The sequence below is a fragment of the Myiozetetes cayanensis genome, unplaced genomic scaffold, assembly GCF_022539395.1.
Source record: "Myiozetetes cayanensis isolate MyiCay16 unplaced genomic scaffold, myiCay2020 scf13, whole genome shotgun sequence".
Taxonomy (NCBI): Eukaryota; Metazoa; Chordata; class Aves; order Passeriformes; family Tyrannidae; genus Myiozetetes; species Myiozetetes cayanensis.
In genome coordinates, this window is record NW_026086937.1 from 22,145,078 (window position 1) to 22,167,378 (window position 22,301).

A 22,301-nucleotide genomic window follows, 5' to 3' on the forward strand; every position below is an offset into this window, starting at 1 on the left:
AACAAGAAGGGCTCCCTGCGCAAAGGGGTCAGAAGTGCCCGGACACAGAGAAAGCGATCCCAGGATGCGCAGGATGGTGTGTGCGGCACGGGGACCATCTGGAACAGGCTGAGAAATGTTAAAGATGTTCTCAATATAAAAAAATTCCCCGCTATTGGATAAACCAGGAAGTTTCTCATTCCGGGGAAGGCTCCAGGAGCAGCTCTGAAGTTGGGAACAGCCCGGCCCTCTCCATACTTGAGTCCCCCTTGCAGCAGTTTCCTTCTGTCAAATTTTATTTTTTTACGGAAAATTCATGTTTCCTTCTGGAAAAACCACTCCCCAGAGTGGTTTGGGGTGGAAGGACCTCCAGGCCCATCCCATTCCACCGCCTGCCATGGCAGGGACTCCTTCCATATTCCAGCTTTCCCTGGTCGTCTTGTGACACTGGAATGTTTCGGAGCCCAGACTAAATAATGCACAACTCCCCGTGTGGCAGAGAATAAACCAGAGCAAGCCCATAAATAATAAATAACTTTATTCAAGAACTGCAGTTTCAGATGGTTCTACAGGGAACAGCTTCCTGTACATTACACGGGGAACACTCTTGGCATAACAAAGCGATCCATAAGGAACATTCGCCCCTTCCCGCTGTCATTTCCAAGCCCAAGGATGTGCTTGCTTTAGTATTACATGTCTGTATCCTGGGTTTTTTTCATCTCAGACAGAAAGCCAAGCTGTCAGGTGAATTCTCTGTTGAACAGCAGTGTCTCTCCAACGTTCCTGCTCACGTTCCAACTTGGAGAACTTTGCTGCTGTGAATCACTGGGAAATTTGAGTGACATACCTGGGAAAAGCCTCCACAGCCTTATGTTGTCTATTGAATTAATTGCAAAAGCCACATCATCTTCAGTGGATGGAAAATGAGCCCCTGGATTGTGCTCCAAGGGCTGGCAAAGCATCCCCTGACCCCCCTTTGCCTTCACTGCTCATTAAATGGTTCAACAGCCCCAATTAATGCCACTAATAATCGATCACATGAACTTATTGCCACTAATATTTGCTCTAAGAACAAGGAATAGACCACTGCAAGAAACAACAAATAATTGGCCTTTCCTTGTCAGAGCTCAACAAAAGTGCTGGTGATTATTTTTCGACATTATTAAACATATTATTTAATTAAAATTAAATAATCTGGGGAAACTGCAGGTAGATTAAATATGATTTAAAGGCTTTCTGGCCAAACAAACATTACTCTTAACTTACTAATGCTATTTTATCATATAAACAGTGCTTTTTAAGGCTACACTTAATGTAGTCTTGAGTTTATGTAATATTATTTAATAAACAGAAATTCTTTATGCTACAACACGTGGATAATTCTGTGTGACAAAACAGCACGTGGACACCTGGAATACAAGGATTTCCCTGGATTTTCTAGAACATCAGACTCAAACAACATCATCCAGGGACACCAGATGGAGGTTTAGGATCATCACAAAGAACAAACTCAGCTGAGGGGAGATGGTTTCCTGCGTGCAGGGCTCTCTCCTGGCTCCTGGGAACAGGAGAAATGGTGAAATCGTTCCAGTTAAACTCATTTCTCCCACATATTTTTCCCATTAACAACTAAAAGTGCAGCTGAGTTTCTCAGGACACAGGGGGTGATTAAAAGCTGCTCCAGACAATCCTCAGCAGCGATGGGCCAACTCCAGAATAAACACACACAGGATCAGAGGTACAAACTGGACACTTCAGGCACTGAAAATGAGGTGCAAGCCCAGCTTATCAACTTAAAAATGAGACAGTATTGCCATTTTAGGATTTCACTTTTCTCCATGTTCAAACAAGGTGAATGGGGGGATTCTGTTAGAATTCCCAGTATGACTTTAAAGATATATATATTTCAGCCACACTAAATAAAGAGTATTTACTTTCTGTGCAACTTATAGAGTGGGGAAAAGCAGCTGCAGTGCCAAGCTTGATAAAGCCTGAGACTGGTGCTGCTGTAGCAGGAAAACCTTGCAAATCAATGGTTTTTTTTTAAACAGAATTGGTGATAATCCATAAAGTGCTTTCAGGCAGAAAGTTGATGGGTTTTTAGTTGGGTTTTAGTTTTAACTGAGGAGCTGAGGGTTGAGGAACACTCAGGAGGAGCAAAGGCACAACACAAACAGAGATTGGTCACATATCCCGTGTATTTGTATGGACATGAGCACCATTTTCTGCTCTGGAGAAACTCCATCCCAGGGGAATGGGGCCACTTATTTCCTGCTGCTTCTGTTGAGGGGCACGTGCGTTCCTTTCACACTGAGAGACTCCAGGGAATCTCTGGGCACTCTGGAACGGGCAGTTCCAAGTAGCTTCTCTCTGGAAAAAAACAACAACAACAATCCCAGTCACCATGGGACAAGGAGGGATAAAACCTGCTCTTCCTCCTCAGGGTGATAAGAATTGGCTGTTCATAAACACATCTGCTCCAGAATTGGATTTTCCTTGTGCTGCTGGAATTTCCTTACTGAGGAAATGATTCCTACCTTATATAGGTAGGAAATTGTATTTACCTTCTTGATCCATTCTCCTTGTAATTGATACCTCTGGATTTTGGAGCTTCTACAGAGCCTCTGGTTCTGGATGGCCTGAACTTCATGACCTCCTTCTGCCACTCCTCATCAAAGCTTTCAGCCTCATCTGGAACCAGATAAATTTACATTTATTTTTAATAAAGACAAGAAAACAAATATAATTAGTATTGGTGAGTCTGAGCAGTGATTTTTTTAATTTGTAGTCCATGATTCTCCACGTGGTCTGCAGCAATTTTTGGGGGAAAGAGGATTTGATGGGCAGACTTTCAGTCTGTCTAAAGTCCCTTTTAGGGTGTCTCAAGCTGGAACTCCCACACTGGTGTGTGAAACAGCGTAAAGCCCATTAGAGAACTGCCTAAAAAGACCTACTTTCATCCATGTTGATGAATTCCTGGTTCATCTCCTCATCCCCAGTCTTGCAGTTCTTGGATTTTTTGATGACATGAGCCCTGTCCTGGATGTGATGGCCAATGGCCATTTGTTCCAGGCCACTTTCAGAATCCTTCAGTGCTTTTCTTGTTTCCTTTACCTGTACAAAAAAAAAAAGGGGAAATCAGTATCTTTCCCATCAAAACAGAAGTTAAACCAGTTCACACAATCCCAGACTGGTTTGGGTGGGAAGGGACCTTAAAGCCCATCCAGTGCCACCCCTGCCATGGGCAGGGACACCTTCCACCAGCCCAGGTTGCTCCAGCCTGGCCTCAGACACTTCCAGGGATCCAGGGGCAGCCACAGCTTCTCTGGGCACCCTGTGCCAGGGCCTGCCCACCCTCCCAGCCAGGAATTCCTTCCCAATATCCCACCTAACCCTTCCCTCTGGCAGTGGGAAGCCATTCCCTGTGTCCTGTCACTCCAGGCCCTTGTGAAGTTATTTCCTACCCCCAAATGTTTTATATCTTTCCTTTATAAAATCAGCTTTCACAGGCTCTTCCAGTGATCTCATTTGCTGTGTTGGCTGAGAATACACCAACAAAACACACATCAAGTCTGTTTTGTTTTTGCCAACAGACAGGAAGTCTGACCACCACCTTAACTGGATATTAATTATTGGAGGGGAGAAAAAATCCCAGTCTAAATTTACTACACAGCCAAGTCTTCAGCGTTCTCCTTGACAACAGAACGAGCAACACCCGATGCCAAAATTCCCAGTGTGAGGGACAACTGATTATTAGGTTGTGGTGTTGACTGGCCTGAAACCCAGGCAACCACTTCTCATGCTGTGCAGGGGGTATTCTTAGAAGCAGGGTGCTGAGTGAGGGTGTGCAGGGGCTGCCCCTTTAGGGAGCAGTTCCAGCCTTTCAGGGCTCTGTCCCAGGGCTCAGGTTCCAAGGCCTGGGCAGAATTAGACACAACAGCTGCGGGGAAGGGGCTGCAAGGGCAGCTCCAGCTCAGGGTTATGTAATGCCTGGGCAAAGGGGGCATGCAAAGGCAGGGCTGGCAGAAACAGATGCCTCTCCTGTAGTTTAAAGGGGCAGGAAAAGGATTAATTATAGCAAAGAGAAAGATATCAGAGGCTGCTGAGGAAAATCAGCTGTTCTAGCACTGTTTTTCCAGTTTGGGATAAACATATCATTTATTTAGGTTATATTTAAAGCATATAAATTACAAGGAGGAAAAGAGTTCTTTAAGAAGCCTTTAATATAAAGCAGTGTTTGAAAAACATGTATTTTCCTCACTTTGTACATTTTCTTTGTGTTGACAGGTGGGGGGGGTCGGGCTCTGCTCCCAGGGAACAGGGACAGGAGGAGAGGGAACGGCCTCAGGCTGTGCCAGGGGAGGAGCAGGTTGGACAACAGGAGGAATTTCTGCCTGGAAAGGGTTGTTAAACATTGAAGGAGCTGCCCAGGGAGGTTTGGAGTGCCCAGCCCTGGAGGTGTCCAAGGCAGGCCTGGCCGTGGCACTCAGTGCTCTGGGCTGGGAACAAGGTGGGGATGGGGCACAGGGGGATCCCTGGGCTGGGAGGGCTTTCCCAACCTAAAGGATTCCATGAATTACAGAGGAACTGTCTCCAGGGAGAAGAACTGTGAGCCAGGTGTGGTTTGGAGTGGCTGCACCCCAGTGCTGGGCAGGGCAGCCCAGCTGGGGCTGGGTGCCAGCAACACTTACACCTCCCGGGGCCGTGCGGGTCTGGGCCGAGGCCTGGAAGACCTTTGGAGGTTCATCCCCCATCTTGGAGTAAGTCATCATGGAGGAGGAGCTGAACGTGTGGCCATCGGGGTGCATGGACAGGTCATCCTGCACAGCAACAGAAACTCATTAACAGAAGTGGAATCTCGTGGATAACAGGCATTTCTGGCTATTTTATCATCATTAAATTAACCCTCCCGGCACCCCAGATAAGGCCTGGTGGGCAGCACTCTCAATCTTACCTTCAAAGAATAAAGGAAAATTATAACCACAAGATAGCCTGGGCAAAAAATAGGAATTCTCACTTGAATGGCTCCTTGAGATCAATACCATTTTTTTCTGAGTGGTATTTCCAATAACTGTCACTCTTCAACAGTTAATTTTAGGACCAGTTTTAGAAGAACTTACAAATTTCCTGTGCATTTCCAGCATACTGTTCCTCATGTTTGACATCATCCTGTCCATGGCAGAGAATGGATCCCCAAAGTCTGCATCCTGATAACAAGATATGACAATTAAAACACACTCTTCTGACTCTCCCAGTCCTGAAGCTGGTTTTGGTTTTTTTACATGCATTTTTAAAGCAACTCAAGAGCATCAGAAAGGTTTTCAGCCTGCAGTTCACACACAGACAAGCCAAGATGCAGCTTTTCCAAGGAAAACTGAAGGTAGCATGGAAGCTTGGTTGTTAAGTTGGAGATATTGGGAAGACGGAAGATTGGACGCTCAGATGTCAAACTGGCCACGATATGAGTTGATTTTACAAATGTTTTCATGTACCTTCCAACCTCATCAGCTCCTTCTGTAAAAGTACTGTGTGACCCTTCATGCTTTAAGTTGAAATAAATTCATTTCAAAGCTTGAATCTGCAGCTTAAGCCCCAAACTCAGTAAAATTCAGGTAGAGAAAATCCGCAACTCATTTCTTGAGTGCAAGAAATGGGAGCCCTTGAGGGCTCTGAATTGCAGGCAGATTGTAGATATTTGACAGGATGTTCCAGCCCCCCAAATTACAGCAGAAAAGCACTCCAAGCCCATGCTTTGGCTGCACACACAGCACACACCCAGCAGCAGCTCCTCCTGCCATACTAACCCCTAGCCCAAAGCCTGCAAAGGGCATGAGGGAGTAGCTCGTTGCCTGGAAGAGAAAGGAACCAACATCTTTAATTATTATTTTATCTGTTATCAGAACTAACTTGGACAGACAGCACAGGTGGCATTAAACACTTCCAGTCAGATAAAAGCAGCCACTCAGGAGGACTCGGTAATTAATGATATCAAGGAGTCTCTGGGCATGCAGAAATATTTACACTGATGATTACACAGCGAGAGCTGCCACCACATTGAATAAATATTGGTAAGTACCTACTAAAAGCACTTAGAGCTGGAGGCTGAGAAACATTTGCACACCACAAAAGCCTTTGTGATGTCGTTTAAAACACGGCACAGAGCTCCAGACACCCCCTGAAACGCTCCACTCCAGTTGTGCAACCACTGAAGGCTGATTAAAATCAACAAATCAACACCTCTGACCCACTGACAGCGAGCATCCCTGCGTGCCAGGGCAGGCAGATCCTGGGAAACACTGGGATGTTTCCAGGAGACTAAGATGGTAGAGTCAGATAAAGGCCTGCCCAAAGACAGGCTGGGCACCCAAACCCTTTACAGGAACTTTAAGTACAAAAGGAAGGAATTATCCAAGTCTGGAACATCTTCATGAACTCTTCAGATTTCTGTCAGTGCACATGAGGCAGAACTGCAAGAAATAATCTATTTTTTTCTATATATCTCAAGTGCAAAGGGAGATCTGCCAAGTCTTTGGTGAAACACGAGGGACATCAAAAGTTCCTGGGAAGATTTTGGCAGGTGTGGAATTCTTTAGTGCTTCTCAAACTATCACAGTGCTCTTGGACCTTTAACTTCTTGCTGCAACCACAGCTGAAGGTTTGCTGGGGCTCACATTCAGCCCTCCCTGCAGGGGCAGGGACACAACCCCCAGAGCTTTCCAGTCAGGTTTGACATTTCCTTTACTGAGGGCAAAATCCGTGTTTAGGCACCTCCTGATCCAAAGCCCAAGGCTCAGCAGAGCAAAGCTCTGCCCTGATTAGCTCCAGCAGCTTCTATATTTGAAGGAACTGGCAGGGCAGGAATCTCCCAGCTCCCCTCTGGACGTGCAGGTGACAGAGCTGGCTTTGAGCTCTGCTTTACTGAGCTCAGACCACAGGGGCTGGGCCAACCACCCAAACCTGGCCCAGAGCCACGAGCCCTCCTCATGTGCCTTTGTCTTCCAACGGTTTTTAAACTCCAGTGGGGTCCATTCACTAAGAGATTTGCAGCTGCTAAATATGTAGAGGGAGAGGAACCACCTCCAGTGTATCTGCTGTCTAAATACAGCTCATGGATAAGGCTGAGCTCCAGCAGGGCAGCACAGAACTGTCCTGCACACCCAGAGCTGAGAAGATACTTTATTCCAAACACAGATCACTGCCAACATCTCCCTTTCAGCTGGCAACATACACAAATACTACAGTTTGTATCAAATTCCCTGAGCCTTAATTCTTACAGGCTTGTTTCTACAGCAAACATTAAGAATCAGCCTGAATGCAGAGTGTGAAGCCTTCATTCACTGCTGCAAAGATGAAAATGTGGTTAAAATACTTCTGTAGGTGCTACTTAGGTGGTGAAACAGGGTTGTGCTCAACATAAATAACTCCAGGCAGAACGCTGAAGTGCACAGTGAAGGCATAAAGAGGGTTGGAGGCCCAAAGACCCCGGGGTGGGAGTCCCAAAGACTCCTGGGGTGGGAAGGGACCTTCACAGATCAGTTCCAACGCTGTCATGAACAGGGACACCTTCCCTTGCCCAGGCTGCTCCAACCTGGCCCTGGACACTTTCTGGGATGGCAAGAGCCACATCCAGGTACGTTTTGAAGTGAAGTGAACACAGAGCAGGAGAGGACTGCCCCATTCCCCAGAGCCCCACACGTACCCTGCGGCTCCCCCGGGCCGCCAGGCTGGACTCCGGCCGCGCTCGGGGCTCCAGCGCTCGGTCCGGCCCGGCCCTGCCCTCCGGCACGCTCCGACACCGCTCCCGCCCGAAGGGCTCCGAGAAGCTCCTCATCATCTGCCTCACGTGCTCATGGTGGGCGGCAAAGGGATCCCTGCAAAACACGGCCACGTCGGTCAGGTTTGCTCCGAGCTACACCCAACGGCTCCCGAGTCTTTCAAACTCCCAGTTTTTCAATCGTTCCATGGGGTTCTTTATGCAAAACCCTTATTTTCATAGGACCCAAGTGGGCAATCTCCTATCCTAATGAACTCTCACTGTCTTGCTTCTCACTCTCAATGTCTGCATTACTTTTCCCTCATCTTTTCCAGAAATACTCCATCCTTCCAGGCCATCTTCCACTCCACCCCTTCTTTCCCAAAAACCTACAGAACCCCACTGGCATTCCCAAAGTTTGACTTGCAGGGAAAACACTGCTCAACTTCCTTAATTTTCTGCATTTTCTAATTTGGGCAAGAATTAAATATTTCTAGTTGAGGCCAAAAGAAGATCCAACCAGGACTTTTTCAGGAGCACAACAGATGAGCAGCTGTGGCCTGAGGTCCAAACTCCAAATTAACACTTCCCATACAAAACCATGGATTATTTCCTTCCTCCAGCTAATTTTCCTCTTTGCCATTCCACTGAAAGCCACTCTATTAACATCAACAGTCACTTCCCAGGTATGTTTATTTACACTTAGCAGCACCTCATCCTCCCTCCTCTCAACCCCTGGCACTGCCCACACCCTCATCTTTCCAGGACACCACAGCCTTTCCTGGGATATCTGATGAGGAAAAGCTCCAGGCTGTCCCTCCAACTCCTTCCATGCCCAGTATCTCCTGGACAGCCTTTCTGCTCCCCAGCCCTTATCTCCAGTCCCCAGTTTCCACCTCACGTGGCCAGTTTGATCCTGTGCCAAAGCTGCATTTCATTACTCCTTTTTCCCCTCTAAGTGATAAGAACATGACGCAGGATTAATTTTCAAACAGGATTTTTAACATAAAAATACCCCTTTAAGCCACACCCTGACTTCAAATGACCCCAGTGCAAGGAGACCTTTAAAGCATTTTAAGTTTAAAGCTGACTCCCAGCTCTGGCTCCAGCCCTGCCATGATAAGGAGCTGTTCCCACACTTCAGGATGAAGAACAGATGGAAAAAGTGGAGGCCCGAGCCAAGAGGAGGGAAGAACACGAACACCTCCACAGGACCTGCACAATTCCATCAGATCTCCAACTTCAGAGAGTTTGGTTACCAAACACCAGTGAAGAGGAACTGTATTCCAGCAGGAGCTGATCCACAGCAGGATTCTCCCCAGCTCCTTCCAGTTCAAAAGCAGGACACTCACAAACTACCCACAACACAGGAGCGGGACAAGATTCCAGAGATTTAATGGAAATTGGTGGAATTTAGCATCACGTGCACCTGGAACCCCAGGGGGTTGTTGTTTGTTTGTCTGAATTCAAGATTTATGAGACACCTTGGAAATGCAGCTCCTCAGTGCCAGAGACAGGGAAGCAGGACACGGAGTGTGGAGTGACAGTCCAGGAACACAAGTGCAGTCTCTCCCAGCTCCCTTGGGATATTTTGGGGAGCCAGCTCTAAAGAGATCCAGTGCTGTCAAGCTTTAAAAGAAACACCATTTTGATATGACCTGGAGTGGGGCAAACTCAACCCACAGTTACAAAAGGAGGAGGTCACCCTTAAAATCAGAGATGGATTGAGCAAGTCTCTGCAGTGCAGGATGCAAGATATGTTTTTATGAGGTAATATATGATCTCTAAACATCAGACATCCTTTTCCCCCTGTGAGGCTGCAGTTGCAGGTGCCCTGATAACAGCTGGCACAAAACTACAAAAGCCCTGCTTTGGTGCATCAGAGCACAGGCCAAGTCGTGCACCTGCCCAGGGTGCCAGGGCTGGATCCAGTGGACACCTTGGGTGAGTGACTGGTGCTTCCCTGGGACAGCTGCTCACACGTGGGCACCGCAACCCAGGCACTATTTCCAGTGCAGCATCAAAATCTCTCCTTATGAGGCAACACAAGCTCATTATTACACTATTTTGGAGGTAAGATTATCTCAGCAATAAGCTCCTCTCTTAATGATATGCAAAACAGATTTACCAGGATAGAGCCAAGAAAACGAGTCTCAATATCCACCTCATCTCTTTCACACACACTCCCTTCCTCCACCTCCCACAATCTTCTTTCCCTACCTCAGTGGCTACAATTGCAACAAATAAAATAAATAAATAAGAAGAAAGCCACTGATCTTTCAAACAAGACTTAATTTCACGCCCGGGGAAGTTTCCTGCAGGGAACTCACGAGCTGTTATAACAGCAGGAATATTCCTGGAAACCAAGTGCACTAATCCCTGCAGCAGAGCTCTGGGAACTCTCCCACTGCTCGGAATGTGCTGGAGCTCAGCACTGGATTGTCCTGTGAGCAGCCTCAGCCACAACACCCCTGTAACCAGGAGATCAGACAACAAACCCACAGCACAGGGCCCGATTCCCCTTCCTCATCCACCCCCGGCCTCACCCCTGATCCTGGCTGTAATTAAATCCCTCATAGTTTTCTTAAAGATTAACAGCAATTACTGAGGCTCCTCAGAGTTCTCTGATGCCATTTTCACCTGCTACAGATCAGATCCTGGCCAAAGACATAACATGGGGCCAGAGCAGGTAACTCAGCAGTTGGGGCTGAGGGCAGAAGGACTTGTATTACTCACTACTCAGCTTGAGATTCTTCCAAAAGAAGATTCCCACAGGGAATAAACTGATCTCAGACCTGAATACACAGACATGACCCACCACTGTGCTCACGGTGTAGAAATAGAATCACGAGTTTGGGTTGGATGGGACATTAAAGCTCATCCAGTGCCACCCCTGCCATGGGCAGGGACACTTCCACCAGTCCAGGTTGCTCCAAGCCCTGTCCAGCCTGGCCTTGGACACTTGCAGGGATCCAGGGGCAGCCACAGCTTCTCTGGGCAACCTGTGCCAGGGCCTGCCCACCCTCACAGGGAATAAGGACTAAAAAATCCATCTGCTGAGCAATAGCACCATCATCCCTTTGAGAAGCAGCACAAGGAGACAGTTTGCCCTCAGTGCTCTCATGCACACATTTGCAAGGTTTTAATTGAAGAACTGGGTGCTGTCTGTAGTGCTGGCACTGACAAGAGCCGACAGACAGCTAAATAAATAAATCCAGAAAGGCTACAACACTCAGCCTCTGTATTTGGGAAAAAAAGGACAAAACACAATGAAGAGGCTCCATCCAAGGGAGGTGACGATTCCCCCCCAGTCGCTGCCACCGTGAGACGGGGGTTGAGCCCTTCCCTGCCGGGAGGGGAGGCAGAGACACAGCTCTGCTGTTTGACATCGCTGAGAGCCTTTAACCCCCTGCTCGGCTCTGGGAGGGGGCCCGGGCGGTTGAACGGGCCGGTTAAACGGGGTTAAGCGGGGCGGTTAAACCGCACCGGCCCCGTCCCGCAACCGACCCCGTCCTGTAACCACCGACCCAGAGATCCGCACCGACCCCGTCCTTCAACCACCGGCCCCCTTCAACCCACACCGACCCTGTCCTTCAGCCACCGGCCCCTTGACCCGCACCGACCCCGCTCCCGCGGCGCCCGGAGCCGCTTCACTGCCGGCCGGTCCCTCACACCCCCGCCCCCTCAGAGTCACCACCACAGGCGGTCCCTTACACCCCCACCGCTTCAGACCCACCCCAGCCGCCTCTTTACAGCTCCGGACCGGCCCCTCGCAGCCCCACGACTGCCTCAGACCCATCGCCACCCCTGGCGGTCCCCGGAGCCCCTCGTCGCCTCACACCCACCCCAACCGCCCCTTTACGGCCCCGAACCGGCTGCCGCGGAGCGCCGGTCCCCGCCCGGCCCTCACCTGAAGAAGGGATCCTCCTCGAAGTACCTGCCGAGCCCCCCGAACATGACAGCGGTCTGAGCGCTCTGCGCGCCCCCCGCCCCGCGCCGCCCCTCCTCACCGCGCCGCGCGCCGCCCCGCCCACCACGTGGCCGCCCCGCGACCGCTCCCATTGGCCGCCGCGCCGCCGGGGGGCGGGGCCTCCCGCGCGCGCCGCCGTTGCCAGGGCAACCGCGGGGCCGCCGCTCCGGGGGGAACCGGGAATGGGGAACCCCTGGAATGGGGAACCCCTGGAATGGGGAACCCCCTGGAATGGGGGAATCCCTGGAATGGGGAATGAGGGATGCAGGGCCGCGCTAAGCCTCGGGGTGTCCCTCCTGAAGCCCCGCTCTGCCCCGTGAGGCCGCGGGGCGGCCCGGCCCGGCCCGGCCCGGCCTGAGGAAGAGCGAGGGGCGCAGGCCCGGCCTCAGCTCGTTCCTGGACAATTTTAAAAAGAATTCTGTTTTTCCCAGTAGATGGCAGTAAAATAATAAAGCTGCGGCCCCTCTGGCAGGAAAATGAAGCTGCGGGCTCCTGGAAACAAGCGCTGGAAAGCATCAGGAGCCTGCCCTGGAATATCCATAAGGAGCCATTCCAGGGAAAGAGCGCTGAGGACACACCGAGCAGCAGGGAGGGGGATAATGGGGCCAGGGTTACCTGCACTGCCCTGACCTGGCAGATCCTCTTTGTGGTGGTTCACTCTCTGTTCCTTAACCGCACCAGCCTTGGGAGAGGGAAGGGTTGGGATCTCAGTTCAACAGGGAAAAGGAATCCTGGGCTCTCAGCAGGGACCCTAATCATGGAATCACTAAGGTTGGAAAAGGCCCTTAAGATCAGCCAAGTCCAGCCACGACTTGATTTTAAATACAATATTCTGGATGGTCTTTAAGGTCCCTTCCAACCCAAACCACTCCATGATTCTCTACCTTTGCAGTGAATCTGACTCTTTTTTTGTGGTAAATTCTTGCCATCTTATTTCAGGACTAGTACAAGTTACTGGTCTGGGTGACTGTCAACTGAAGAGATACTTAAATAAAATATCAATATAAATGTCATTACACACCTACCCCCTGTTGTTTGCAGCAGAATGATGCTTTTATCTGACACTTACCATCAATTTACAACAAGCTGCCTTTGCAGAAGCCTCTGCACTGGGCTGATGCCACGGATGGAATTAAATCAGCACTGGAACAGCACTGTCCAAAGGCCTCTCCCACTAAAACCACACTTCAACCTCTGGGAACTGCACTGCAGCTCTGAGCCCACCTGGGAAGGAACAACTGGCAGGGCCAGGAGGCCTCACTGATGCCAATCCCTTTGAAATGGAAAGAGGAGCTGCTGACGCCTCCAGAAGTGCAGGGACTGAGCACTGATTGTCTGAGTCCTCTCAGGTTTCCTCCAGCCTTGCTGCTGACACTGCTGGGCAGCAATGGGCACACGGCCCAGGGCTGCTCACAGCCCCCCTCTGCTCTCATTTTTTTTTCCAAAATAGCTGGAAAAAGACCTATTTTAATACCCTGTGCTAGTTCTCGATAGGTGGGCAAACAGAGGAATGTTTCCTACACTGTTGGAAGTCCCAGGCTGCAAAAAATGTAATTAAAAAGCAATTGTCTAATAAAAGGGTTTGTTGTGGTGTTTTTGTTTCTTTGTAACAATGAAAACTCTTCTTGACAATTAATTGTTGCCCAATTAATTGAAACCAGCCCTGATCTGAGCTGGATGTTGTGAGAACTTGTGCACTGAACACACCTAAGTTTTGCACAGGACTAATTGGAACCTGTAATTGATAATATCTGCTCAAGGAGCAAGAGTCATTTTTAGCTTCAGAGGCCAAGAGCCCGAGGCAGGGAAGACCTTTCAGATTAATTCCATCGCTTAAACAAACACAGGATGAGCTGAACTGTGGGCACAGGTTTTAAACAGTGAATAAAAGTGGCTTCTTGGGAAAAACCAGGTAAACTTGGGTGTGGGTTCCTGTGGAAATGGGCTCTTGGAGGCGCTGGGGAAATCAAGGTGTGGTTTTTTTATCCATTTTTCATCTTTCTTTGTCTGTTTTTTTCCCAGCTTGAGGCTGTGGCCAAATTCTGGGCTCAGTTTTGGTGACTCCCTCTGCTCCACATGTGCTGCCAAAGGTTTAGCAACCCATAGTTATGCACACAGTGGCAACATTTAAACAAATATTAGTTCTGGATCAAACCCTGGAATCAATGATCAGCTCTCCCCCCAGGGACACATCTCGGCTGGGTTTGGGTTCTGTTGTTTTTTAAGGATATTTCTATGCCTCAGTTTGCACTTTGCTAAACAAAACCATGAAGAGAAGATAGAGGGGAACGTCACAGAATTAGGGCTGGTTAAAAGAAATGCTGCTTCTCGTGGTGGCAAAAGAAGCTCAGGAATTCATGGCTCCAAGATGGAATTAAAAGCCAAAAACTCAGCAGGTCTCCAAAGGACAGGTGATTTGCAAAGCAACATCCCAACTAAAAAGAAACAAAAGTTTGTCCTGGATGTCCTGGCCATGGGTTGGGATGCCAAGGATGTGACACCCACGGGCTGTTGGGGACATTCCTTACAGAACATCCAGAACCACTGGACACCACAGAGACATCCCAGGTAATCCAAGCTGGCAATTCCTCCACTGAGACAGGCGTTCTGTGAACAGATTGGTGGCTTTATATTGTACTTTGTCCCCAGTTTTTCCAGCTGCCTCAAAGAAACACACCCAAAAAAGTCTCCTTTGTCTCTGAAGAGTCCAACCGTGCCCCCAACCCCAGGATCTCCTGCAGGCTGAGGGATGATTGCTGCCCTGCCAACAGCACTGTTTGTTAGCCCAGCCATTACTGACCATGCTGTCACTGGTGTGGGCTGGAGGCAGCTCCTGAGCAGGGAGTTGTAAATGGCAGCTCATCACCAGCCTGCACAGCCTGGTGACAGCTCTATAAATACCCGGGGCCGGCGCGTGCTCGGCCCGGGCCTCAAAACGTGTTTCTTACCCTTGTTTGGAGCTGCAAGTTCAGGGTCAGGAGTTCCCTCCAGCCAGGAGTCCCTCCTGGGCTCTGGAACAGGCTTCTTTTATCAGCTGCAGAGACACAGCAGCAGTTTTTAAGGACAATCCCTAATTCTCCACAGAGAGTGGACACAGGAATGTTTCCTATCCCTGACTGTTGGGTGGGGAATGGAAAACTTGGGAAGAACAGTGAAATAAATGGCATTTTTTTCCCTATAAAAATGGTTTGCATCTTGCCTAAAATATGGCTCAACTTCCCCAGTTAAGGCTGCCAAGATGCTCCTGAGGAGCTGTTTTATGTTCGATCAGAGGCAGAACAAAAACCACCTCTGGTCACCAGCACCAGCTTTGCTCTGATTGCTCCATTTCCCTCATTAGGGTAATTAATTAACCAACTTTCAAACCACCCATGTCAGACCTGGACACTGAGAGGATGGGCTCAGGATTCACACTGGAAAAATCTCCTGATAATGAGCTAAGGAATATTAATAATATTAATTCTTTCTTTTCTCCTTGTTTCTTCTTTCTGTGTGCAAACCAGTTAATTCTTTCTAAATTTACTCTCTCATTTCCATCTATATTTATTTTTAGAACAAGGGAACTTTATCATTTAGCCCTAATAATGCCATATTTTAAAATCTAGCCAGCAATACGTGTCCAGCCCTAGAAAGGGTTCTGGCTCCCACTCTCCCAGCCCAGTTCCTGCCTGGCACTTTGCCCATTTAAACACATATCCAGGAATGCAATTTTCACCTCCAGGTGTCAAACATCCCTGCTGCCTAAAAATAATCCTTGTAGAGGAATTAGAGTTGATGATTGCCCAGACAGAGAGGCAGGAATATTCCTGCATTTCTCAGCAGTTGCACCAAGTCTTTTCCAGAGGTTTTAGTCTATTTTATATAAATAATTTGATTGCAATCAGGGTGAGTTTTTTCAGTGTCCCTATAATTGACTTTTGCTCTGGAGGGAACCCAAAACACAATCCAAAGGGAAGTGGCTCTGGAAAAAAAGCCTCCCAGCATGAAGAGTTGAGAGGAACAGAAGGGTTAGGAGGAAATGTTTGGGGCAGGAACCCGAACAGGGATCTCTGGAATGGAGAGAGAACAAGAGAATTATAAATACCAACAAAACATCAACATGGCAAAATGACCTTTTGTTCCAGATGAATGTGTTCAACAGAGCTCTGAAGTCTGAATCAGATTTAAACAGTCATATCACCAAAATGAATAAGAATTAAGAAGGTAAATTAATTCCTAAGGGAAATCACTGTAGATCTCATTAGTTCAGGAACAAGATACCTTAAAACTTTTAATTAAAGATAATATTTACTGCAAACGAATAAGAGTTGGCAGGTTTCAGCAGAAACCATAATCTCATTTATGCAAAGTTTTCTTCTATTAAGGCAGACATCATTAATCTCACTGGAGATGCCCTCCAGACTGGCAGAGCTGGAGAGGTGATTTCTTCCAGGAGTCTTTTTATCTGCACCAAAGAGCTGTAACAGGAGCAGACACACCGTGAGAGGGGCTGAGCAATTAGAGGGGTCTCTGTGCAAACACAGCCCTGCCGTGTCCCCGGCCCCGACTCCCGTAATGAGCTCCTTCCGAGGGGCCCCTGCAGCTCCCACCAGCCCAGGGCTGCAAGTGGAGCCCAGCCCTGCTGCTGGCACTGAGCACCCTCCTCCCCTCCAGGGCTCAGCTTCAGCTCCTGCTTCTCCCAGAAAGGGGAGGCACTCGGTGTCCCCTCAGCCCGCAGTGACAATTCCAGAGTGACTCAGTGTAACTCGCTCCCGGTGTCACCCAACCCAGCCCAGCCGCTGCTGCTCCTCTTTCCAGAGGAAAAACAAAGCTGCCCCGAGCCCAAATTCCAAATGGGGACTCTTTTAAATTCAGGTTAACTGTATTTTTAGGGGTTTTTATCACTGTTTTGAGCTGCAGAGTCACTGCAGCCCCGTGGGTGAAGCCACAGGTTCAAGCCCATCTCTCCTCAGACAGGTTTCTGGAGTTCAAGGATCTCCACTAAAAATAACTCCCTTCTTGTCAGCTGACAGAAGTGGAATCATGAGAGGGCTGGTTTTGGGTTACTGGTGCACTCTGGGATCATCCAGTCCCGCTCCCTCAGAGTGACTGAAGCAGAAGGAGCAACACTTGATCTCCTGGCTGGGAGCGTGTCCTTACAGACCATTATTTGAGCTGTTGTACCAATAATAATAATAATAATAATAATAATAATAATAATAATAATAATAATAATAATAATAATAATAATTTAAAACCTAAGCACAGCTCCTTTGCAAGCAAATTTCCCACTAACAGATAGTTGTGGAGGTGCTGGATGAGCCCAGGCAGCAGGAAAGGCCCGGGACCATTTCACCTGAGTGTTCCCAAGCCCAGCCATCCCAAGTGTGATGTTAATCCAGCCTGGCTGCTCCCAGGCCCAGGGAGATGAGTTTCCTAATGGAATTCCTGCGGGGAGAGGTCTTTGCTGACTGCCAGGAGTCAGGGCTCCACTTCCAGCATTATCTTTCCATCCCTGCACTCCGAATTCTGTGTATCAGGGCCAGCACAGTCCCGGATGACAAGACCACGTCCCTGCTCCCTGCAGGCTGCAAACCACGGCTCAAATCCTCTGCTTCACTTGGAAAACGAACGAGCAGCTGGTTCTTTCCCCTTTTTCAATCAGGAATCTCTTCCCTTTCACCAGGAGCACGGAGCAAGGTGGGGAAATACAACCAAAAAAATAAAGTTTCTCTAGGGAGGAGCCCTACACGTGAGAACGGCAGGAGAAATCAAAAGCACAGAAATTAAAAAGTAGGATTATTGTCCAAGATGAAGATTTAGGAGATTGGGACATTTATTCCATGAAAACTGCAGGGTCCTGAGGAGTTCATTATTGTGGTCACTGAGCTAAAACTGGAAGCATGAAAATCAATTTTCTCACGAGTTGCTCCACGTTTCCAAGGATGGTTGGAATATTTCAGTACCTGTTTCTGTTCAGCTGGGGATTATTTAAATGCTGTTCCCAATTTCTTTCCAGCTCTTGCTCCCAGTTCTCCTCCAGCATGGACTTGTTGATTGATAAGCAATAAATGGTATTTACTACTATTAAATTAATATATAAAACATAATATATAAATATTTTATATAAATATATATAAATGTTGAAGAAAATATAAAAATATTATATGAAATATATAAAATATTACTACAATTAAAGTCTGATTTACTGACTGGTTTGTAGTATTTTCTAATATTCCACAGGGCTGCAAATAAAAGGAATCATTTTGCATCCAATAAAAACACCAAAATTATCCAATATAACGTGTGAAAAACAGGACCTTCAATGGAGATCAAACAGTTTTTATTTTCTGAGAAAGAGACATAAAAGGTGATTAGGAAACAGAACAATGACAAATATTTACCAATTGAAAATGCTGAAATGAAACACAGGGAACAATTTTCCTCCCACATTTTCCTGCAAATGCCTTGGAACATTTTAATGCAGGATAAAGTAAATCCAACACTCCAAAAGGAAAGCAAAACTGTGTTAGAATGCGAATTTAACACAGTTGCCTTTTAGATCAGGAATCTAAAACAAAAACAAAGTACATTTCCAGAACCATCCTCCATTTTTTATCACCACAGGGCTGAAAATCAGGAAAAATAATCCCAAAAAAGAGCCTCACTCCCATGGGAATGCTGAGGTCCATCACTGGGTGGGGGCTCAGTTTACTCCTTCTGATGGAACAGTTCTCTCACAGCTCTGATCGAAGAAATACTTCCATATTTTTATTTGATTTGGTTGATCTCCTGCATTCAGTTGGATTTTGGACAGATTTTTTTTTGGGAAGTTTATTCAGGCTAAATTCAGATCTTTCATTATTTGAAAGTCCCACCTGGACAAAGGAAAGTTCCTGGCCCGGGAACAGTCACTCTGTACAGAAACAGGTGTGTTTGAGAGTGATGTAAACTGGTAATCATCTAAATCATGACATTTTTGTCATTTCCCATTCAGAGTCACAGCAGATGGTCAGGGAAATGTGGGACATTCCTTCCCACCCGCAGTGAGGAACCATGAGCAGGGGGATGGACATCCACGGAGAAGATTCCCTCAGCCAGGAGCCTGATCCAGGAGCCAAGGGGAGGAAGGAAGAAGGGCTAACAGTGCCCCCCACCTGCCCTGGCTCCTCCATCCTGCCCTGGCTCCTGCTCCAGCTGCAGGAGATGGATTGGGCTGGGATGGCAGTGCTTGCCCTCCGATGTCCCGGGAAATCTGAGCCCCACCTTGTCATTCATCTCCCCACTGCTCCCTGGTTATGTACAACGTGTGGATTGAGAGGGATAAAAGTCCATCTCCTGGGGCTGTCGGGTGTTCTGCACCCTTGAGGAATCCCACATAAAATAGGGAATGAGCCTGCTGTGCCGTCACACCCCCCACAGCGACACCCTCGGCGAGTTCAGGAGAGAGCCCGGACAGAACAGCCCTGCTTGTTCAGATGAAACACTTACTGTCTGCACAGCTCAGCCTGAGTGTGAAAATCCCTCAGAAGAGGAGAACAGAACAACTGAACGCTGGGATTTCCTGGAACTGGTGGAGAACTGGCTCCTGATGTTGCCGGGAGCTGCTCAGGCCACGGGGCTGCCCATGAGCCGCTCCTGCCGCAGGGCCACCAGCCTCTGGAACCACCTCTCCTCAGCTTCTGCCTTCTCAATGAACAGCTGGGGACAGGGGGGGAGAGGGAGAGTTGGCACAGCTCAGGAACTCCCTGTCTGTCAGAACCTGCTGGAATATCTGGGGACTGTTTCAGTGGCCAAGGGAAGAGCTCAGCTGAGCACGGGGTTCAACACAAAGCTCAGGTCAAACGGAAGGAGAGGCTTTTCATGGAATCCCAGAACGGGCTGGCTTGGAAGAGACATTAATAATTGGAAGCAAAGACTCCAATTTCCAATTTCAGAAGGGACACTGAAGACCATAAGAACTGGAAAGCAAAGACTCCAGTTTCAGTCTCCTGAAACAACAAGTTCATCACTGCCCGTGTCCTGCTCTCTGTTAACTGGGGTCATTATACAGAACTCACAATCATTTCTTTACTGCAAGTCATTTTTACCTTGCTAATTCTTAAAAAACCTCTATGCAAATCCTTTTATTTCCAGTTAAAGTGCTCACAAAGGGACCTGCTTAAGTTTAGCCACATGATTTAAAACGACCTGAAGTTTGTGCTGCATTTAAAGCTTTACAAGTTGACAAAACGGGCACGTGAAGTTCCCAGAGCACGGATTGTCTGATGGCTGTGGGCTCGTGTGAGCCTGCCCTCCTTCAGCTACAGATAAATAATGTGGGATAAACACGAGCACACTTACGTTTGGATGTGCTAAGGAATTGTCATCCTGGTATTTGATGGCAGTGGGAATGCTGGCAGGGGGAGGTTCTTTCTCAGGAGCTGCTGCCTCGGCGGTTCCCGCTGTGACGGTCACAGGTTCGTGTTGGAGCTCGGGAGGTTCTGCCACCTAAAAAGAAACAAGCACGTACAATTAAAGCATTTTATCCTCAAATCCCCCCAGCGTGGCAGGGTCTGAACTGAGCATTCAGTTGTCTTCCCACTGCAGTTGTGCCCACGAAAGGATCCTCATGGGAACACTTCTCCGTGTGCTTGGTGGGACACACTGGACATGGACAAAGGTCCAGGATGAGCACGTGGAGTGCAAAAGAAAGCAAGGAGAGAGCCTGAAGAACAGGAATGAGGGGTTCTTGGGTCACTTTCTGAAGAAGCTGCATCAGCTTCTTGGAGATTTCTGGAATGGCAAGAAAATGAACATTCCTGGGAAAACCAAGAGTGACAATTCCAAACACCTCCCAGCCAGGTGGGAAAACTGAACAAAGCCTTGCCTTGCACACTTCCAAAGACAACAGCATCCGAGTTCTCTGGAAGACTGGGTGGCCAAAATCCTGGTAAAATTGCCAAATCTGGGAAAGGTGAAAACCAAGCTGGGTTCTTTTCAGGGAGTAAGTGTGGTCTTAAAGTCTGTCTCCAGTTAAGGAGAATTAAAGATATTTCTCCCTTTAATTACAGTGTAAATGTCTGTTTCCTCTGGGATCTTAATTCTTCTGCTTTACCTCAAAAAAGTCTTCAAACTTTTCTGTTTCATGAAATTCTTACCCATGTAAATGAGCTCTCTGAACCCACCCCAGACATCGGAGAGCGGCCGGGGGTGTTTAAGGTTGTCAACATCGATGCCCTTTCATCAGTGGGAACTGCCTTCATGGCACAGCTTCCTGAGAGGGTTGTGGGGCAGGAGAGGAACGTGGGAATATTGAAAAGGTACCTTTTTGACTTCTTTGCTGGACCTGAAGGTCTGGGGGACGAAGGCGTCGCTTTCGATCGCTTCGATTTCCTTGACTCGCCTCACTTGGTCCACGAGGGTGGCCTGGTCTGCAAGGGGAGGTCAGGGGGCTTCAGTGCAGTCCTGCCCTCAAACCCTGCCCAACAGGTGCCCTAAATATATTTTGGAACATACCAGGAGAATCCCAAGGGGTGAGGCAGCCTAAAATCCCCTGTTAGAAGGAAAAACTCCTTGAGTGAACAGAGCAGGGGACGGTGTTGGCCACCAGTGCTGAGCCTGTGAGACCAGCCCAGGTGCTGACAGGGATTCACCAGGGATGTCCTTGTGGGATAACTGGAGAAGAGAAGGCTCTGGGGAGACCTCAGAGCCCTGGGCTCCAGGAGAGCTGGAGAAGGACTGGGGACAAGGGATGGAGGGGCAAGACACGGGGAATGGGTTCCCACCGACAGAGAGGAGGTTTAGAGGGAATATTGGGAAGGAATTCCTGGCTGGGAGAGGGGGCAGGCCCTGGCACAGGTTGCCCAGAGAAGCTGTGGCTGTCCCAGCCCTGGGAGTGTCCCAGGCCAGGTTAGAGCAACCTGGGCTAGTGGAAGGTGTCCCTGCCCAGGGGATGGGCCTGGATTGGCTTTAAGGTCCTTCCAACCCAAACCATTCCATGATTCCAAGATGCCAAGAGCTGCGCTGCAGCAAAGCCCAGAAGTACAATTTAATCCTGTTTTTTGGGGTTATTTTTATTTAGAAGGAATTAAGTTTGTGTTTAAGAGCTGCCTGGCTGCTGAAGTCTCCTCCTTTATAACACATTCCTGAGGATTTTTTGGCAGAACCCAAATACACCAAGGCCCTGCTGGGCAGAGGGAGTCACAATCCATGGAGGTTTTGGAGCCCCCTGCTCTGAGGGGAAATAAAGGGACCCTGATTAAAGCCAGGAATCAGAAAGGCAGGGAAAGGAGATTTCAGATCAGCTGCTCAGCTGTGGTTTCACAAAATCCAGGCCGGTTCCAGGATCTCACATGGATCCTACACAAGCTGATGGGAATGACAAATTAGGGGGCAAAAATGCCTGAATGCTCCCAATGACATCAGGGACATTAAGGGGGTAAATGGAGTGAGGAAGCACAGCCCATTAGTGCAGGACTTGTTTGACAAACACATTATGGGGAGATAAAACGACTTCCAGATGTTGTTTGTCAGATGTCAGTAGGAAGGAGATGTATTTCATAGGAAAATCAAAAATAATGGAGTCAGAAAGCTAAGAGGCCTCAGACAAAAAAAAATCAATACTAACTCAGTGCACGG

At 48.3% G+C, this 22,301-nt stretch overlaps 2 protein-coding genes across 4 annotated transcripts in view; both read right to left on the bottom strand.

Annotated features, from left to right (window-relative positions):
* Positions 1-500: 500 nt before the first annotated feature.
* MLF1 (myeloid leukemia factor 1) lies at positions 501-11,713 on the bottom strand. Of its 3 annotated transcripts, none has more exons than XM_050308736.1 (8): positions 11,643-11,713; positions 7,679-7,850; positions 5,784-5,828; positions 5,100-5,186; positions 4,671-4,799; positions 2,934-3,093; positions 2,544-2,670; positions 501-2,349 (listed from the first exon to the last, which is right to left on the bottom strand). In XM_050308736.1, exons 1-8 carry the CDS (start codon positions 11,687-11,689, stop codon positions 2,244-2,246), a joined length of 873 nt encoding a protein of 290 aa, XP_050164693.1. In that variant the 5' UTR covers positions 11,690-11,713; the 3' UTR covers positions 501-2,243. The 3 variants fall into 3 exon arrangements, with proteins under 3 accessions (XP_050164693.1, XP_050164694.1, XP_050164695.1); XM_050308737.1 differs by lacking the exon at positions 11,643-11,713 and adding an exon at positions 8,445-8,464; XM_050308738.1 differs by lacking the exon at positions 5,784-5,828.
* A 6,294-nt stretch (positions 11,714-18,007) lies between these two features.
* The window catches only part of RSRC1 (arginine and serine rich coiled-coil 1), a 92,591-nt gene continuing 88,297 nt past the window's right edge, over positions 18,008-22,301 (bottom strand). The window contains exons 9-11 of the mRNA XM_050308443.1: positions 20,988-21,094; positions 20,025-20,171; positions 18,008-19,382 (exon numbers count right to left, since the gene is read on the bottom strand). Coding sequence (XP_050164400.1) covers positions 19,290-19,382; positions 20,025-20,171; positions 20,988-21,094 — 347 coding nt within the window. The 3' untranslated portion in view covers positions 18,008-19,289. The remainder of the gene's footprint in view (positions 19,383-20,024; positions 20,172-20,987; positions 21,095-22,301) is intronic.